The sequence below is a fragment of the Natator depressus genome, chromosome 3, assembly GCF_965152275.1.
Source record: "Natator depressus isolate rNatDep1 chromosome 3, rNatDep2.hap1, whole genome shotgun sequence".
NCBI classification, from domain to species: domain Eukaryota; kingdom Metazoa; phylum Chordata; order Testudines; family Cheloniidae; genus Natator; species Natator depressus.
In genome coordinates, this window is record NC_134236.1 from 173,828,371 (window position 1) to 173,847,969 (window position 19,599).

At 43.2% G+C, this 19,599-nt stretch overlaps 1 protein-coding gene across 4 annotated transcripts in view; it reads left to right on the plus strand.

Annotated features, from left to right (window-relative positions):
* The window catches only part of DYNC2LI1 (dynein cytoplasmic 2 light intermediate chain 1), a 64,699-nt gene that overhangs the window by 28,626 nt on the left and 16,474 nt on the right, over positions 1-19,599 (plus strand). For all 4 annotated transcript variants that reach the window (XM_074949358.1, XM_074949359.1, XM_074949356.1 and 1 more), the window contains 4 exons: positions 8,191-8,267; positions 8,670-8,740; positions 9,234-9,331; positions 13,709-13,801. In XM_074949358.1, coding sequence (XP_074805459.1) covers positions 8,191-8,267; positions 8,670-8,740; positions 9,234-9,331; positions 13,709-13,801 — 339 coding nt within the window. The remainder of the gene's footprint in view (positions 1-8,190; positions 8,268-8,669; positions 8,741-9,233; positions 9,332-13,708; positions 13,802-19,599) is intronic.

The following is a 19,599-nucleotide window of genomic DNA, read 5'->3' on the forward strand; positions in this document are numbered from 1 at the left end:
TCACACAAATTGGTAGAAATTCTGGAATCGACAGCCCCTGCCAGGGTGGCTCTGCTGATTAATGAAGCCATTTTGGAGCTGGTCAGGGCACTGTGGCAGACACCATTCTCCTTACCTCCCACAGCAAAGTGAGTTTAAAGGAGGTACTATGTCCCTTGAAAGGGCCATGAGTATTTGTCCTCTCACCCTCTTCCTGTTCGTTAGCAGCTGCCTCTTGGTGGTGGCAGCTGCTAACAAACAGGAGAGACAAGGACATCAAACATCAATGCTGAAAAGCAAAGAGGTGAAGAGACTACTGTTTGGACTCAAACTTTATTCTATAGGGAGTCTGAAGTTTAGGATTGAAAACCTACAGGCACTACTGAGCTGCTATGACTTCACCCTTTGGGAGAAAATTATAAAATTTAAAAATAAGCTACCAGATAACTGTAGGCAGGTGTTCACAGTAATTGTGGATGAAGGCAAGCTGATTGTCCTGGAGAGCAATTCTGGCATTTTGGATGGAGCAGATGTGGTGGCTCAAACCATGGCATCAGTTATTTCTGTGAGAAGATGTTCGTGGTTACAGTCATGTGGGCTGCCTACAGAAGTCCAGCAGATCATCCAGAACCTCCCTTTCAAAGGTCCCTCTTTGTTTTCTGATAAGATGGACAATAAGCTCCATAGCTATAAAAGATTCCAGGGTGACATTAAAATCTCTTGGAATCTATACTCCTGTGACAAAGAGGAAACAGTTCCATCCTCATCAGCCATACAGACACCAAGGCTTTCCTCCCCAATCTCAAGATCCACTGAGGAGAAAGGATGGGAGTTATAGGAGATTATATCCGTCACCCTCCTCTTCAGCATCAGTAAGCTCATCCCATCCAGCCATGGGTGATCTAAACAGACATTTTGATGTGTTGATCAAGGACAGTGTACCAGTTACTGTAGTTCCAGCTGTTTCCCACCTTTTGTTTACAAATCACTTATCCCATTTCCTAAGTGCAGGCCCACATAACATTGGATCAGTGGGTCTGGGAAATGCCCTCCAGATCATTTCTACCCTTCCTCCCCACCCCCCTTCCTCGTCCTTCTTAAGGGACCACTCTCACAAGATAGTCTTTCAGCAGGAGGTCCAGTCACTTCTTCAGGAAGGGGTCATAGAGTGAGTCCCATTGGGCCTCAGGGGGAAAGGCACTGCTACTCCCTGATCCTCAAAGCAAAAAAAGATCTCAGGCCTATTTTAGATCTAAGAAATTGAACAGATTTCTGAAGAAAATAAAATTGCGCATGGTTATCCTAGCCTTGATTATTCCATCCCTGGAACTGGGTGATTAATACACTGCCCTTAGCTTAAAGAACACTTACTTCACAACTGTTGGCAGTTCCTCAGATTTGTGCCGAATAGGTCCCTTTATCAGTTTACAGTGCTCCCATTTGGTCTCTTAGCTGCTTTTCGAGTGTTCATAAAGTGTATGGTGGTGGTGGCGGCAGCACATCTACAAAAATCAGCAGTCCATTTGTTCCCATACCTAGAGGACTGGTTGATTGGAGGTCAGCCCAAAGCTCAGGTGTTATCCAGTGTATCAACTGTCCTGTCCACATTCGATGTACTGGGGCTCCTAGTAAATTGGGACAAATCTATTTTAAAACCTGTACAGAGGATAGAGTTTATTGGCATGGTCTTGAACTCCACAAAGGCCAAGACTTTGCTACCACAATCCAGGTTCAAAGCACTACGGGGCTTGGTGCTGCGATGGAAAACATACTGTCTCACCACAGCATGCAGCTGCCTCAGCCTCCTGGGTCATATGGCAGCATGTACCCATAAGGTTCAACTCACCAGGCTGCATCTTAGAGAGCTTCAAACATGGCTAGCATCAGCGTGTGCCCCAAACTGTCATCTTTTGGACAAGGTGGTTTGAGTGCCAGTTTTGTCATCTTTGGATTGGTGGATGAACCCTCTGGAAGTCTTTGTGTGGGGGTGCCCTTTATACTCCTGGTGCCAACCCTCACTTTAGTCAAAGATACATCAGCCCTAGGTTAGGGGACTCATATGAGGTCCTTGCAGACTCAAGGTCTCTGGGCACCTTGGGATTTAATGGCTCATGTATTTCTCAGGGAGTTGCCGTGTGACTAGCCTGTTCAGTTTTCCTCCCACATTATAGTAGGAAAGAACTTGTTAATTCTAATGGATAACTCACTGTTTTTTATATCAACAGACAGGGAGGAGTGATGTAGGATAAGTATAAAATTAAAGAATTAAAGTTATCTTAAGTTTGGCTAAGGAAATATATATGTGTTGTAAAGAAAGGCTCCGACTAGCAAGTAGAAGGGAGGACTAATAAGTGATAAGGCCAGAAGGAATAAAGTAGGGAGGATGTCTGGTTCAAAGAATAACTAATGATATAAGGGGAAGTTTCTAGAAAGAAGACCTCTGACCGATAGGGGTGACTGCAGATGGTTTTAAATTTTAAACAAAGAGCCTCTCTCTTAAAATGAGCCAATACAGCCTGTAGTGGCTTGGAGTGGTTCCTCCCTGTCTGTATCAGAGGGAGGCCACTCTGTCTCGCTATGACACCTAGCAGCTGAAAGCCGATCAATAGGGAATTAGCATGGTCAGGCTCATGTCCCCTGGGTGGGGCAGAAAGCAAACAAACCAGTCAGTGGCCCAGTTCCCTGGCTGGGCAGACAGCAAACAAACACAGGCTGTCTGGCCTAAGGTGGGTAGGCTGCCACCCCAGGGGTGGGGTTGGCAGGGGGTAGGGAGACCTGGGCTCACCTTATTCCACTGCGTCCCACCCAAGGGCCCTAACAGTAGCAGGGATCCTGCTGAAACATGCTGACTGTGGCTTCAGCAAAAGCAATTGGACTAATGTCTGGTTTCCCTAGGCTACTTCCTATCCCTACCTGGTCATATGGCTTCATCACCCTCGTGGTAGTCAGCAGATGGCAGTTCCAGCAGCTCCTCGGGGTACTCACTGTGTGGCAGCACCTCCGGATATTTGCCAGGCAGCTGCTCCTCCGGATGTTCCTCCAGAGGCAGGGGTTGATACGTTCCAGTTCGTGGTACAGGAACCAGCAGCAAGGCAGCAGAGTCCAACTCCTTCCCTGGCTCTCCCTCAACTGAGCTGGAAGCCCCGCCTCCTATACTTCCTGTTCTGACTCTGCTTCAGGTGCAAGGGGTGGGCCTGGCCTGGCCTGGCTCTGCCCATCAGGGGGCAGGGAGTAGTTCCTCTCTGTCTGCATAAGAGGGAGACCACTCTGCCACACTAGACAGCCCTTCCACAACCCACACACCAGTGTTCAAGCCTATGCAATGGGAAAACTCTTGAACAGCAAGAAGGAGGGGAGGAACGGCCTTAGGAAGAAAGGAGGGTGTAAATCTTATGTAGATTAAGACTGGAAATAAGAGTGAACGGTCTCAAATTGGTTTTTAACTGAAGTCAGTAATTGGCAATGACATCAGTTGTTTGTTGAACGGTATAAAAAGTAAACTCTTAAAGCGTTCATTGCTAATACCTGCCTGACCACATTGGAACCAACCAATATGGGTCTAAACATCCCTGGGTTTAGCCCATTTGTAAATAAATGTTTTGTTACTGTTTGGATGACTTCTAAGGAGGTTGTTGGTGGGTGACCGGGCTCAAAGAGGAGCAATCTATCAATAGCCTACATGAAGTCGGGAAGAGCTTGCCATGTGCTTGGGCAAACTCCAGATCCATTAAATTATTTGAAGCACCAGTCCTCAGAATTAGAAACTGAGCGGGGGAGCAGGGATCCTCTGAGAACTGGAGTAGGGCAGGAGAAAGGCCTCCTAAAGGATAGGAACAGGCCTGAAGCAAGGCTGGGAATAAGGCAGGCAGAGGAGAGATCGCAGCTGCAGGCATAAGCATTGAGCAGTCCTGGCAATGCCTCTTAGTCAATCAGGCGATCTGGCCATGCAAGGGTTTCTGCTGCGGTGAGCTAGCTGTTTCCAGGCACAGCTACAGGCTATTTAGGCATGTTTAGAGCAATTGTATAAATATCATTTGGCCTTTGGATTTAGTAAAGGAATATGTGGTTAAATTAGGGTTTGGCAATTTCCCATATTAATATTAATCATTTCAAATATTATTAATAATTCCAATAAGCGTGGTCGACTCAGATATGCCAGGAAGCAATTCGCCTCTTGGACTTTTGCATAACCAATTGTGACGGGGCAAGGCCAGATGGCTATAGGAAAGTAGTGAGAAACAGATATGTTAGCCCCAGGCTAAACAAATCCCTGTTACCATGGTAACCAAATGGCAGTTGCTCCAGGTTAATCAAGACACCTGGGGCCAATTAAGTTCCTTCCAAAAAGCAGTGGAGACAGGCAGGTTGATTGGGACACCTGAAGCCAATCAAGGGCTAGTTAAACTAGTGAAACGCCTCCCACTTAGTCGGGTGGGGTGTGTAGTGTAGTGTATCAGGAGCTGTAGAAGGGAGCCATGCTGCTGGAGAAATGGAGTAGTACAAACCTTATCAGGCACAAGAAAGGAGGCCCTGAGGTAAGGGTGATGAAGATATTGAGGAAGTGGGGGTGGCTGTGGGGAAGTGGCCTAGGGAATCCTGTTTCCAAAAAGTCAGCTACCAAGAGCTATTACTATCAGGGTCCCTGGGCTGGAGCCCGGAGTAGAGGGCGGGCTTGGGCTGCCCCCTCCCCTCCCCGACTAATCACTGAGACTGGGAGACAACAGAGACTGTGCGAGGGAGGATAACTTCTCCTCACCTCCCTTGCTGGCTTATGATGAAAATGGCTCAGTAGGCTGTGACCCTTGCCTCTAGCGAGAAAAGGGCTACATGGAGGGTCACAATGAGTCTCTGAGGCTAGCGTAATCCGCCAGGAAGCGTGGGACCCACTGAGACAAGGTCAGAGCTTTGTCACACAATTCAATAAATTTCAGCACTGCTTACCTTCCAAGGAAGTAGAACATGTTGGCAGATCAACAGAGCAGGAGCTTCTTCTATCACCACAAGTGGTCTTTAGACCTGGACATTGCCAGATCAATCTTCCAACTCTGAGGGACTCCTCAAGCGGACCTGTTTGCAACAAAGTCCAACAGAAAATGCCATCGGTTTTGTACCTGGGGAGGTCTCAGCCAGGTTCATTGACAAGTGCTTTTCTGCTACCCTAGAAGGATCCCCCCCCACTTCCATATGTCTTCTCTCCAATTCAGAGTCAAACAGACCATGCTCGTCTCATCCTTATAGCACCGGCATGGCCTCAACAGCAATTGTACTTGGCTCTATTGACCTTGTCAGGGTTCCTTCCCCACTCTGAACTCTGGGGTACAGATGTGGGGACCCGCATGAAAGACCCCCTAAGCTTATTTTTACCAGCTTAGGTTAAAAACTTTCCCAAGGCACAAATTCTGCCTTATCCTTGAACAGTATGCTGCCACCACCAAGTGATTTAGACAAAGAACCAGGGAAAAGACCACTTGGAGTCCTGTTCCCCCAAAATATTCCTCCAGGCCCTACACCCCCTTTCCTGGGGAAGGCTTGAGAATAATATCCTCACCAGTTGGTGCGGGTGAACACAGACCCAAACCCTTGGATCTTAAGAACAATAAAAAAGCAATCAGGTTCTTAAAAGAAGAACTTATTTTAAAGAAAAGGTAAAAGAATCACTTCTGTAAAATCAGGATGGTAAATCTTTACAGGGTAATCAGATTCAAAACACAGAGGATTCCTCTCTAGGCAAAACCTTAAAGTTACAAAAAAAACGGGATAAACCTCCCTCTGGCAAAGGGAAAATTCACAAGTTGAAAACAAAAGGTAATCTAATGCACCTTGCCTTATTTACTTACTCTTTTTGTAATATCCGAGACTTGTACAGGATGGTTTATAGGAGAAGGAGTTTTTTGACCTGATGCTTCTCTGCTTTCCCCAGAGAACACACCAACAAAGCCTGCCCCGCCCCGCCCCGCCCCTAAGATCTGAAAGTATCTTCTTTCCCCCTTGGTCCTTTTGGTCAGATGCCAACCAGGTTATTTGAGCTTCTTAACCCTTTACAGGTAAGGAGGAATTCTAGGCTACCCTTGTCTGTATAGTTAAGACAGACCTTGTCTATCAAGCCTCTGCTCTCTCTCCTGCTGGAGCCATATGTGATTTTTCAGGACCATAGTTGCCTGCTCCATCCCAACCTATGAGACCTCCACCTGATGGCGTAGATACTACATGGTTAATGCGTTAATGCATGGTTAAAGCTGATGGGACCACCATTTGAACCCCTTGAAATTTGCTCTCTGTTCCACCTCTTTCAATGTTGCCATTATCTCAGCCAGAAGGGTGGGTGAGTTGAGATACCTAGTGTCAGAGCCTCCCTATACAGTTTTCCATAAAGATAATGTTTATCTCTTCCCTCACCCAAATTTTTTCACAAAGGTACTTTCTAATTTTCATGTTAAACAGGCAATCAGTTTGCCAACATTATTCCCAAAACCCCATGTGCATAGAGATGAGGAGAGACTTAATTGACTGGATGTGAGAGGGGCCTTAGCTTTCTACATGGAGCATACTAACTCCTTTAAATCTTCCATGCAGTTGTTCATTGCGGTTTCAGGCAAGGCTAAAGGCCAGCCAGTTTTCACTCAGAAAATCTCATCTGGGATCTCTTTGTGAATTTGTATATGCACTACCAGTTGGCTAATATAGCCCCACCAGCTAGAGTATTGGCTCGTTCTACTAGAGCACAGACAACTTCAGCTGCTTTTTTTGGTGCAAGAGCTGATCATAGACATAGTAAAGCAGCGACTTGGTCATTAGCGCACATTTTTGCTTCTGATTATGCCATTTCCCATCAGTCCAGGGATGAAGCCAATTTCAGATGCATTGTCCTACAGTCACTGTTCAAAGAGACTCCAAGTCCACTTCCATGTTTGTCTGCTTATGAATCACCTACAGTGGAATAGACATGTGCAAGCACTCGAAGAAAAAATGGTTACCTAGATTTCTGTAACTGTTGTTCCTGGATATGTGTTGCACATGTGCATTCCATGGCCCCCCTTCCTTTCTCTCTCTATCGGAATCTATCTGGTATGAAGGAACTGCAAGGGATGGAAGTGTCTCCACCCTCTTATACCAGCATATAGTGTCATATGGTGACAGAAGGGCTCTCAAGTTGTCCCGAGGGGTATGGCTGAGGGAAAAAGTTCTCCCAAAACTGTACATGAGGAAGGTGCACACCTACAGTTGAAAGAAAGCATCTTGAAAAACAACAGTTACAGAGACGTAGGTAACAGTTTCTTTTCTTCATTAGAATAGAATTTGGCCCTAGAAGATATAGGTTTGCTGTTGAAAAACAAGTCAGAAGCTGAGAGAGGATGCTGCTTGAAAAAGCATTTTAGGAAACCTATTCCGAGTAATTTGTACTATCAACCCTTATCCTGCCACTGACTGTAAAACTGCTTTTTATCATATGATTTAAGTCCCAAGAGAACATGTTTGTAGTTGTTCGTTACATTACAGCTCTGCATGTTCGTGGCATTCTGGACAATTTTCACTATAGTTGAAAGGTTTAATAATTCATTAGTCTTTTTTGCAAAAGGTCTGTCTCTCTTAGTTTAAACTGTATAAATCAAAAACGTGAGCCCATATGATATTACAGAATTCCATCTTCTGTTCTTTCTTGAATGTAGGTTTTCATTTTGTCTTTCTTGACATCTGTAGTCACTGACAAATACATTAGTCCTTTAAACAAAGTGGGGCAGACTTGTATGTCAAATACCAGTGTAAATTGGGAGTAACTCTAATGAAGCCAATTAATTTGCACTACTGTAACTGAGGCCTGGTCCACACTAGGAATTTACGTTATTATACCTACATCTCTCATGAGTGTGAAAAATCCAAACCCAAGTGACATAGCTATGCTGATCTAACCCCTGGTATAGATAGTGCTGGGTTGATGGAAGTATTTTTCCATCGACCTAGCTCCTGCCTCTCGAGGAGTTGGATTACCTAAATGAATAGGAGAATCCCTCCCATGGGTGTAGGTAGCATCTACATTGAAGCACTATAGTGGTGAAGCTGTGCTGCTGTAGTATTTTTAGTACAGAGAAGCCCTGATGTTAGACTGTAGCCCAGTTTCTCTAGCTGTAATCCTCACTTGCACAAAACCTAATTTACGTTACAAATTTCTGTGAGGAAAGAGCATAACGTGCTTTATTCTTTAATTTCTTTCAGTTTACCAGCAAATCTGAGGCCCTCCTGCTGAAAGCCCGTGTTCTTATTAATCATTTGGCATTTGGCTTTGACAGAAGGTAACAACTACTCTCCCCTACTATTGACAGTTTTGCACAGAGTTTATTGTTGGCTATTTGTAAATGTCTTTTCAAAGCTAGGTTTTCAGCCTAAAAGTCATCAAAATTATATTTTCTCCAAAGACACCATCTGTAGAAGATTATCACTCTTGAAGTCTTACTCTTGGGTCTTGGCAGCTTAACACAAGGCAGATGGAACTCCCTATGTTCTTAAGGATTTTTGGTCCCTAAAGAAAGTAGTAGTGGAGAGGACCATAAGCCACCGCCAACCACCCTTGGTCATGTTTTTTAGGTGTATTTGGAACCAAATATAAAGCTTAGCTTTGGCCTATATAGTGTAACTATTTGACAGGCATTTGATTACTAATATGAACTTGGTTTTTTTTTTTTTAATCTGTTTAGCAAATCTGTATCAGTGGATCAGAATAAACCATTGTTTATCCCAGCAGGATTGGATTCTCTAAATCAAATAGGTTGGTGAACTTCTTGTCCAACATTTTTATTGCTCAACTAGCTTATTAAAATGAGAGGAAACAAGTTTAAAACAGATAAAAAGAAATACTAATTTATACAAAATTGATTTAACCTGTGGAACTCAGTGCTACATTACATTATTGAGGCAAATAGCTTAGCAAACTTAAGAGAGAGGTTAAAATTTCATATTCCTAAGAATAGCCTCTGCAGTTACACTAGTTAAGATAAAAATTTTAAGGGCTTTTGGGCTTCATAATTCTAGTTGTGAATTGATAACTGGTTTGGGTCAAGAAGAAAATACCTTACTGTAAAGTCTTACACAGTTAATTTCATAATGGGGGGACTTACACCTTCTTCAAGTTCATCTGCCACTTGTCACTGTTGAATACAGAATACTATACTAGAAGGATCATTGGCTTGACATGATATGGTAATTTCAGTATTGTTGGGACAACATGCTGATGTCATTCTATATCATGCTGTGATCTTTAGGACCACCACCCGCCTCTGACAGTGATATTGGAAAACTACATGCACATACACCTGTGGATTTGTGGAAAAAAATATATGAGAAAACATTTCCACCTAAGGTATGTATTTTTATTTTTGCTTAACAGCTCCTTTCCTCATTCAGAACAGATGAGTAATGACTTCCATCTGTGGAATTCAGAGGCAGTCCAGTACTGTTGCTGGAAACTGCAGGACTAAAGGTCTGCCTTCAGCTCAGGCCATCAGAATTTCTGCTGCTGGCAGCAGAGCCAGTTTGCAGTTCGATTTCTCCTGAGCATTTTATTTATAACTTATATTTTTATTTGCTTTTGTGTAGTATTGACTTCCTCATTCCCTCTTCTCAGCTGAAGAATCAGTGGAACACTGAGGCTTTAATCCTCTGGTTTATCTGAAATAGCACCCCTCAAGTGGGCTTCCGTCTCCTCCCATCCCCCAGAAGTAGAGAAGCCCTGCAAGCATGACTCAAATTCAAGACATGCTATAGGCAGCTTTTCTGGAGCCTCCCAGGTTGAACTAGGCCCTGCTGCCACAAGCCTTCCCTCTGCCACTGCTTCCTCCCCCATCGCTCCTCCACAGCGGGGTCAGGGGTTACTGTACGGGGAGCTTCTCCCCCTTCCGTCCAGCCTCCCTGCATCTGGACCTCCCATACCCAGACACCCCTGCCAAGCCTTGCCCCATATACCCAGAACCCCTCTAGTTCTCCATACCCGAAGCTCACCCTATTGAACCTCAACCCCTGCATCTGGAGCCCCCCTGCACCCAGACCACCCTGCATTGAGCTTCCTGCACTCAGACCGCCACTCTAACGAGCCCCACCCCCCTGCACCACCTTGAGCCCCCACATCGAGACCCCCCACACCATTGACTCCCAACTAGCGGCACCCAGACCCCCACCCCACCAAGCCCCACTCCTCCAGCATCCAGACCCCCACTGCTGAACCCCCCACAACCAGACACCTCCTCTGAGCCCCAACCACCTTCACCTGGAAGCCCCTACAGATTCCCATTGCCCCTGCACCTGGACCCCCCCCAACAAGCCTTTGTGCATCCAGATCCCGCCACTGAGCCTCCTGCACCCAGATGTTCCCACACAGAATCTTCTCACCACATACCTAGATGACCCCGCACTGAGCCCCTCCATGCTTGGGTCCTGCCTGGTAGAGCCTGTCTGCCCCACACTTGGTGTGCCTGGCACAGAGGGGCAGGGTGCCAGGGTGTTTCTGGGGCAGGCTCAGGCCTTGTGCTGTGTCAGGGTCGGGTGCAGCCTCACCACTGAGTCTGTGCCTGGGGGCTGAGGGATGGGAAGGCTGATCTCCTTCCTTCGTACAACCAGTGGCCTGTGCTCCTCACTGCCTTGCTGAAGCCTTTGCATTTATTAATTAACAAATAAAACTTGCAAAATTTAAAAATATTGTGCAAGGATTTTTCTTGAGTCCTGGTGGTGTTTGTGACAAGAACAGTGGCTCAGCTACAAAAGCACCCATGTTCATACCCATGAATAGCATCAGTCATCCCAGCAGATACCCTTTGCATCCAAACTTACAGGTGCGAGGCTTTTGGGGGAGATATAAAAAAAAAAATAGGACCTCCCTGCTTTCTCAATTACTTACTAATTTTTTTGGCGCAGAATGCCCTCAGGAGTATCTTATATCTGTGAGGTCCTGTCCCATGAAGCAGCATAATAAGAATTGTGCCTGTCTGGTTTTCAGTCCATGGACCCTTACTCTGTTAGGGAAAGAGGCTTAGAATCTGAAGGATGGGAATGGGTTTTTCTTCACCTTTCTATAGGCTGGCTCCTCATTAAAGCATATGATGCACTCTAGGAAGTGTGCACCCAAAATAGAGATATAATAAGACTCAATTCCCCATGCAGCTTCACCATCATGGAATTACTGGCGGGAGGGAGGGGTAAATAAGTAATCTTCCATGTTCACAATAACGCCTCATTTAGTGATTTAAAACCCAGAATGGTACTCAGTCTCTCCTGAAGTACACAAATGGGTGTGGGTCATCCTGGGGAAGCAGGCAGGCTTCCATTCAGGCACCCAGTGCAATCTATGTGGCTGTATCCACATTCAGGTATTTGTCCCAGTATCTCTCCTCAGTTAAATAGTATGAGATCAGGTAGAGTAGTGTGCTATGTCCTTCCTATAAACAAGTAGGCAAAAACCTCTCCTAGGACAGGAAGACAATGACTCAAAAGGAACTCATTAATAACAATAATAGTAATAAATATCTTTCCCTTCAAGCAGAATGAGATACATGTTTTTCCGTATTCACCTCCTTGTGAGGACACCTCATAAAATCTAGATGGGTACTTCTGGTTAAAAAGAAGTGTTGAACTAAGACATAGTTCCCTTAGGAAGGGGACTTCCTTCCAAAAGATCCCATAGACCATAAGAGTGAGGAAAGTACAATGAAATTTCAAAACCTTAACTAGCCATTAAGGCCACAAGTATTCCCTGTATTTAAGAAGGAAAACCTAGCCAATGGCAAGCAAGTGGCTTGTCATCTAGGCACTTGCTTGAGTGCAAGAGGTCTTGGGTTCATATTCTGGTCAAGTCCTTGCAGTAGTATGCAAAATGTCTTTTATCTGGCAATTTTTCTTGGGCCCTGGTGTTGTTTGTGACAAGAACAGTGGCTCAGTAGCTACAAAAGCACCCATGTTCATACCCATGAATAGCAATCAGTCATCCCAGCAGATACCCTTTGCATCCAAACTTGCAGGTGTGAGGCTTTTGGGGGGGAAATTAAAAAAAAATAGGGCCTCCCTGCTTTCTCAATTACTAACTCTCACTATCAAAGCCAGCATCACAATCTGTTAGTCACTACCCATACCAAAGGTATTCAAGAAGAGACTAGTCTTCTACTAAAAATAAGATCTATATGGAGCAGAAACTTCCAATGAAGACTGGGCACGCTTTCTTCCCAAATCAACAGAATTCTCAGCAAGGGGAAGACAAAATGATATTTGTATATGAGAACTTACAATTCCCACACAAGGAATGTTACTTTTGATCTACCCTCTGCACCCAGAGTCCTAAGAAATGGCTTGTAGTAGTCACAGCAAAGTTCAGATTGCAAGTATATTCTTTAATGGACAACATCCCAGTCAGTGCTCTGTCCAGAGAAACAGACTAACATAATTTACCAGATGGTGGAAAAGATTCAGACATACCAAGTGTTCAAAATCAAGAACTTTTGAGACTAGTGCAGAGAATCGTATTAGCCATTTCCTGGCAGCTGTCAAGTATAGCCAGTTGTCTCCAGCAATTAGAATGGTTGGTGCCATGCATCAGAATTATGGGCCCATGAAGACATAGAACCTTACCAGATGCAGTGCAAAATTAGGTGTCATTCCCAGATGTCCCATTAGGGACAGGTAAATGCAAGTAACTTGCAGAAAGCTAACCCAATCACTCTATATCCTTGCATACTCACTACAGAAGCAAACTTCACAAGGTGGGGAGCAAATCTGGAAGACAAGATGACCCAGGGGTCATGGTCCCTCACTCAGGAAAAGGAAAACATCCAGTTCTGTTAAGAGCACACTTTGTGCTGTACAGTTTTCTAAATCTCTCAGTACATATATTTTTAGGTTTCAGAGTAGCAGCCGTGTTAGTCTGTATTCGCAAAAAGAAAAGGAGTACTTGTGGCACCTTAGACTAACCAATTTATTTGAGCATAAGCTTTCGGATCCGATGAAGTGAGCTGTAGCTCACGAAAGCTTATGCTCAAATAAATTGGGTTTTTTGCATATATTTTTAGTTCGCTTTAACAGGTCTGTCAGTGGTGTGTCTGAACACCAATATAGGAATGGCCATATGAGATCAATACCAGTGATCTGTCAAGTCCAGAATTCTGTCTCTGATTGTGGCCAATACCAGCTCTTTCCGAGGAAGGTGCAAGAAACCCTGTAGTGAACATTTATGGAATAATTTGTCCACGGTGGACATTTCCTCATTCGTCATAATTAGAGGTTGGCTTGTGCTCTGAAGCATGAATGCTTACATCCATTCCAAAATCAGGAAGTAAGCAGTGAGCAGAGTTAATCTGAGGTGATAGAAAGAATGTCCCAGGCAGAGAAGAATTTGCTATCTTTCACGACTGTTCGCATACAGGATCCAGAAAAGAGAGCTGAGGTTGTCTTCCATGGGCCCAGATAGTATGTTTGTTTGGTTTTTTTTTACTTGATAGACCACTAAGGAACCTCCATTGCACCTGCAGAAAAGACCAAACTGTTGGGGATGACTCTTGTGCCCTAAATATTTGCTGCTTCGCAAATGAATATATTGCATTGAATTATGTGGGTGATGGATGATAAATGCTTATTTTCTTGCATGCATTTTTATGACCTGTATTATGTTCCTCAGACTCTTTAGTAAGCATTCTGTTAAAGCACTGAAAGTTAAACTTATGATTTGGTGTTTTTTATCCTTTTTTTTTTCAAATTTCAGAGTACTAGTGATTTAAAAGATGTCAATGACCCTGCCCAGGATCCACAGTATGCTGAGTATGAAGTTGATGCAATGAGAGCTCAGAAGAATCAGGTACATTATTGTAAAAAGAAAAGGAGTACTTGTGGCACCTTAGAGACTAACCAATTTATTTGAGCATAAGCTTTCATGAGCTACAGCTCACTTCATCTGATGCATACTGAAACCTGTACATTATTGTGTTGCTGCCCATGTTACTACAGTCAGCTGTCCCTACTCATCAGCATTTCTAAGGCAGTTAGTATGTATACTCATAGAATCTACATTTGGCTTTTGAGAACCAATTGAAACCATCTCACCCTAGTTGGTTGGTCTTTCTCCTCTCTTCTCACTTTTGGAATCTGATCGTGACCAGCACTTAGACATTGTCTAAAAGTCCTGCGTCTTATTGTTGGTTCAGACATGAACAGTTCATTCGCTACCTTCCGAGACCCCTCTTCAGGTTTGCTTCTAACAGTATTGTTATTAAAAAAAAACCCCTTTTCCTTCAGCATAAGAGGCAGTAGAGTCTGTTCCCCTAGATCTGGGCTTCAATTCTACCATGTTTTGGAGAAATGGGGAAATTGGTTGCAAACATTTGGGTTCACTGATCCTCTTTTGCTGGGAAGGGTGTAATAAGGCAGGAAAATAAATTGTGCAAAAATTGTAAATCAAGACTGAGATGTTCAGTCTCATTTATGTTGGTTTGCCTTGCAATAATTCTCAGGAGGGGATAGGAATCCTGTCCTACAGCTATCTGTTTTCACTTCATGCTCTTTAGTACAAGATCAGGGGCTAATAAAGTTCTCTCCATCCACAGTCTGATTAAAGACGAGCTTTGCTCATCCGTCTGATTGTGCACGTTTAACCAAGCTGACAGTACTCTGATTTTAAAAGGAGGGGTCTGCTGACATTGAAAAACTGGGCACTTTCTATGAGGGACCCTTGATTGCAGAAATGGTTCCTCGTTTGGTCCACCCAAGCCCAGTGAGGCGTTAGTTATAGAACATGGGCAAAAGAACCCAGGAAATGGTGTCGGGGTGTGAGAGTTCTACATTTTTTATTTTAAGTTGGTGTTTGTGAAGGGTTCTGGATTGATGGTCTTGGTGACTGAAGTTCTTGATTAACAGGAAAGAGAATTGGCAATATAAGTTTCTCCACTCTATCCTGACATTTTGCATAAGCCCTGAATTACAGGAACCACCTGTAGGTGTGAAAGGATAGGTTAGTCTGTTTCACGTTTATTCCTTAGCATCTCTGCTCTGTATGCCAACAAGTTTGCCATTTGGATTTGATGATGTAGAAACCTGTCCACTGGAAATTGGCCTGAGATTACCAAGCTCTCTTCCTGTAGGTAGAGCCTCATTGGAATTCCTTTTATTTTTTTATACCTTTTCATTTTATTTTGGGGGAATTTTGTTTTATTACTCCTGCGGTGATAAAACATAATTTCGGAAAAGATTGTTTTTGGAAGGGGACCCTGGAGAGTGAGCCCACCCTTCACTCATCCCACAGCAGTGGCACCTGTACCACAAGACTGGCCTCAGCTCCCCTCTGTGGACGCTGTGACTTGCACGTGCCTATCTTAGTAGCACTCTGACCCCATGTGCCAGGTCACAACGCTTAGGGAGCCAGGCCCAGTCTTGCAAGGCAGGAGCTGCAGGGTGAGTTTTTCATTCTTTTTCATTTTATATTGTGTTAGCTGACATTTGCGAAAAATGTGGGACTCTGCCTATAGGACACCAAACAGCCATCAGTGGTAATAAATTTTGGTTAACATGGGCTGGCTTTGTATCCTATTACCAATGTCCTGAGCCATCCAGTCCCACTCATTATTTAGGGTCTCTTAAACTTAGAAAGCTCAGGCCTTGTATAATATTTTCTACTTGGAGATGGGAGCACGTCACTTGTCATTGTAATTTTTTTATTTAGTACAATTTCACATTTTGATAGTGAAAATAATGTGTTTCATGCAGTTCTGTTTATTACTTTACAAGGACACATTATTGTTTAGATGGGTGAAGACTGTTTCACTCAGCTTTGGCACCTTCTTTTCACAAAACTAGACGAGGTTACTTGGTTTAAAGTAGGTTACTTTAGTTCAAACAAAGTTTTATAACAGTCATCTAAGATGGTAGATGTGGAAGACCTTTGAAAGGCTATGACTATAAAAGCCTAGACATCATCATATTTTTTCCAGCAACCCCTCCTAAAATGAAAGGCACGTTTACAGACATGCACTGCAACTAATCTAAAGTAATCCCACGTTTATTGTAGCTAATTTAATCTTTTCGCATGCCAGTAAAGATGAGCCTAATGATTATATTAATACTGCTATCATAGTTATATAGTTATATATATATAGTTTCATAGTTATATAGTGTTTACGTTTGACCTAGGAATAACCTGTAAGTAAATATGCACACTGCAGACTACCTCAGGTATGCTAAGTATACCTAAGGTATACTTAAGGCAATTAACCTGCAGTTACCTGTCCAAGAATGTGCATATAAATCACACTGTATGATATCAAAAATAAATGAGTTTAAAGAATTCCTTATGGACTATGAACTTACATATTATCTGTATTTAATTGTTAACCCAATACAGTTTTTGTATATGTCTGTTATGTTAACAGTTGTCTCAGAGATCATTGCATATCAAAGCAATTTTTAATCTATATGCTAATATGGAATTTATAGGGTAAGTTCATACTAAATATCTTTAGCTTACAATTATATTAAACTTGTTATTATAGATAGTATTTTTTATCTAGTAAAACAAGATACTGGTAGGTGTTGATTAAATCATACTGAAAATTATTTTTCTGGTTTTAAGCGAAAAAAGACTTCTTTAAAAGACTTCCATCTGTTTTTAAGGGTATTGGAAGTCAACACAGCTTCTTTTAGTGGTACTGTTACAAGAAAAATCGAGACATTAAATGAGAAGTTTCATTCAAAAGAAAATTACTTTTAGTTAGCTGCAGCTGTTTCCTAAAATATTCTATCTTTATGTTCAGTTATTATAAGATTATTGCTACATTTACACTGTTTTTATGAAAATAACCTTTTATGATGTTTGAATTTCATTTGATGTTAAATGCAGTAAGATAGCAGTATACAACTAAAAGAAAACTGCTCTGGCTACATTCAATTTTTAAATGTCTGAAGATTTCCCATAACTGTGTGAAAATGAGTACTGAAACCATTCCTATCTTAACAGCAAAATATTACATGCTGTAGGAGTCTAATTTTCTTTCTTTCTTAGATTCTGATATTCAATAAATTGTTAAGGTATATCTTTTTAAATACAGAGAGAAACATTTATACAAAAATGTATTCTGTAAAACAATGCTTTGAGTTTCTCAGAGAGTCATTCAGATACTGTAGAATACATTTGTTTTTCAATTTAAATATACACTTTCATTTAAACACATTTATTTCAAATTATTTCATGTGCAATTTTGGACTTAGGGTGACAGTCTGTTTGTTTAATTTTCCTTTAAAGCGTTGTACTAAGCCATTACAACAAAATTTAGCCGGGACCATGTCTGTCCTTGTGTTGGTACAGCACTTAGCATAATGAAACCCCATTCCTGGTCATGGCTTCTTGGTACTTTTGTAATATAAATTATAGGTGACATGTAGCAAACCCTGTAGTTACAATTGCCCAACACTTCCAATTATAAGATGCTGTTTTCAGCTCTTTACAACTTTGCCAAATTTTAGCCATTCTGGCTGAAATTTGCTGTGGTGCGTGCCTGCCTCAGGCTGAGGGGGTTTTTTTGGGAAAGTTTCAGCAAAAATGGTTCAGAACAGACACTTCCCTGCTAGATTGGGGGGCACACCTGCACAACCAGCACTAGAAAGCGGACTGGTTCTCTATCCTCAACCTCCAGGACACACATTTTCACATAATGATACATCCCTCACACAGGTGGTTTCTGGCAACAGATCATTTCCAGGACAAAGTACTCCCTTTTTGGACTATCCACTGCTCCATCAATGTTCTCAGAAGTTCCTGTGCGGTTTGCTCTTCACCTCTGCAGACAAGGGGTCATAATAGTCCCCTATTTCGATGATTGCTTACTCAAAGCGTCAACTTGAGAAGAAGCACTAAAAGCTATCCAAAAGACAGTAGCTCTCTTCACACATCTAGGTCTTCAAATAAACAAACAAAAATCAACACACCTGTGCAGAGACTGGAGTTCATCAGGGCCTATTTCAACTCTCTGGAAGCTACAGCCTCACTGCCCCAGTGTAGGTTTACTACTCTAGTCAATCTAATCACAACAATGCAAGCCAGCCTCCTGATATTGGCCAGGATCTGCCTCCAACTGTTAGGCCACGTCATCAACAACATTTGTCGTCAAATATGCCAGACTGCACACGTGATGCTTGCAAGGCTGGCTCAGGACAGTATATATTCCTCACAGACACAGCATAAACAAACATCTTATGATGCCAACCAAAGTTTATAAAAAAAACTCTCTACGTTGGTGGGCTCAACTAAACAGCGTTTGTGCAGGAGTCTCCTTCACACAGAACATTCCATCGATGATACTCCGAATGGACGCTTCCCTGCTAGATTGGGGAAGGGAGTGCACATCTGCACAACCACACGATCCGAGGCCACTGGTCCCCATTCGAATCCACACTACACATAAACCTGCTAGGGCTGTGGACAGTCCACAATGCATGCTCACACTTCCTAGCCATGCTCAGGGACAAGGCCATAAAGGTTGTAACAGACAATGTCGCTTGTATGTTTTATATAAACTGACAAGAGGGGGACAGTCACACTCCCTATGCACAGAAGCCATGCTACTATGGACTTGGTGCATCAACCACAACATCGACATCTCAGTCTCCTACCTACCAGGATGCCAAAACACTACTTCAGATGCGCTGAACGGAAAATTCTCCCAGGACCATAAATGGGAAAGGAAAGCCAGGATACACAGAGCATATTCAAACTCTGGGGGTTCCCAATTATAGACCTCTTTGCAACAACCCAAAATGCCAAACCCAAATGCCAACCCAAAATTGGCACCCCGCTCTCTAGGAGATGCTTTCCTCCTCAAATGGAATGCACCTCTACTGTATGCCTTTCCTCCTCTCCTCTCTGGGGTCATACACAAGATCAGGCCCAACAACTCCAGAGTCCTCTAGATAGCCCCCATGTGGCCCAGACAAACGGTTCCTTACCTCTTGAAGTTGGCTATGTTCCCACCATGCACTCTTCCCCTTCTACCACATCTCCTGTCTCAGGATGTGGACCAGGTCCACCACCCAAAACTGGCAAGACTTCAGCTGAACGCATGGCTGCTCCATGACTCTGAGACAGTGAAATGACCAATTCAGAGGAGGTAAGGGACATTCTTTTAAACAGCAGGAGACCTACTACTCAACATACCTACATGCACAAATGTAAGAGATTCAATACATGGTGCCAAAATAGACAAATTATGGTGACTTTCCTCTCTTTTTTCAATGGTACTGGACTATATATTGGAACTTAAGAAATCAGGTCTCTCCAAGAGCTCAAACAGAATACACCTCACAGCAATCACGGCTTTTCACCACAAAGTGCATGAGTTCTCAGTCTTTGCCTCCTGACCACTAAATGCTCTCTGAAGGGTCTTTGTGACCTTGACACCAAAATACGAGCCCCAACTCCATCATGGGACCTCAATCTGGTGCTGCGATGCCTTACAGGGTCCCCTTTTGAACCTTAGTTTTGTGGTCACTTCTCCAACTTTTGATGAAGACGGTCTTTCTTGTCACTATCACATCTGCCAATGAGTAGGAGAATGGGGGGTCCTCATAGCACACCCCTCAGACACAACATTTTTCAAAAACAAAGTTGCCCTA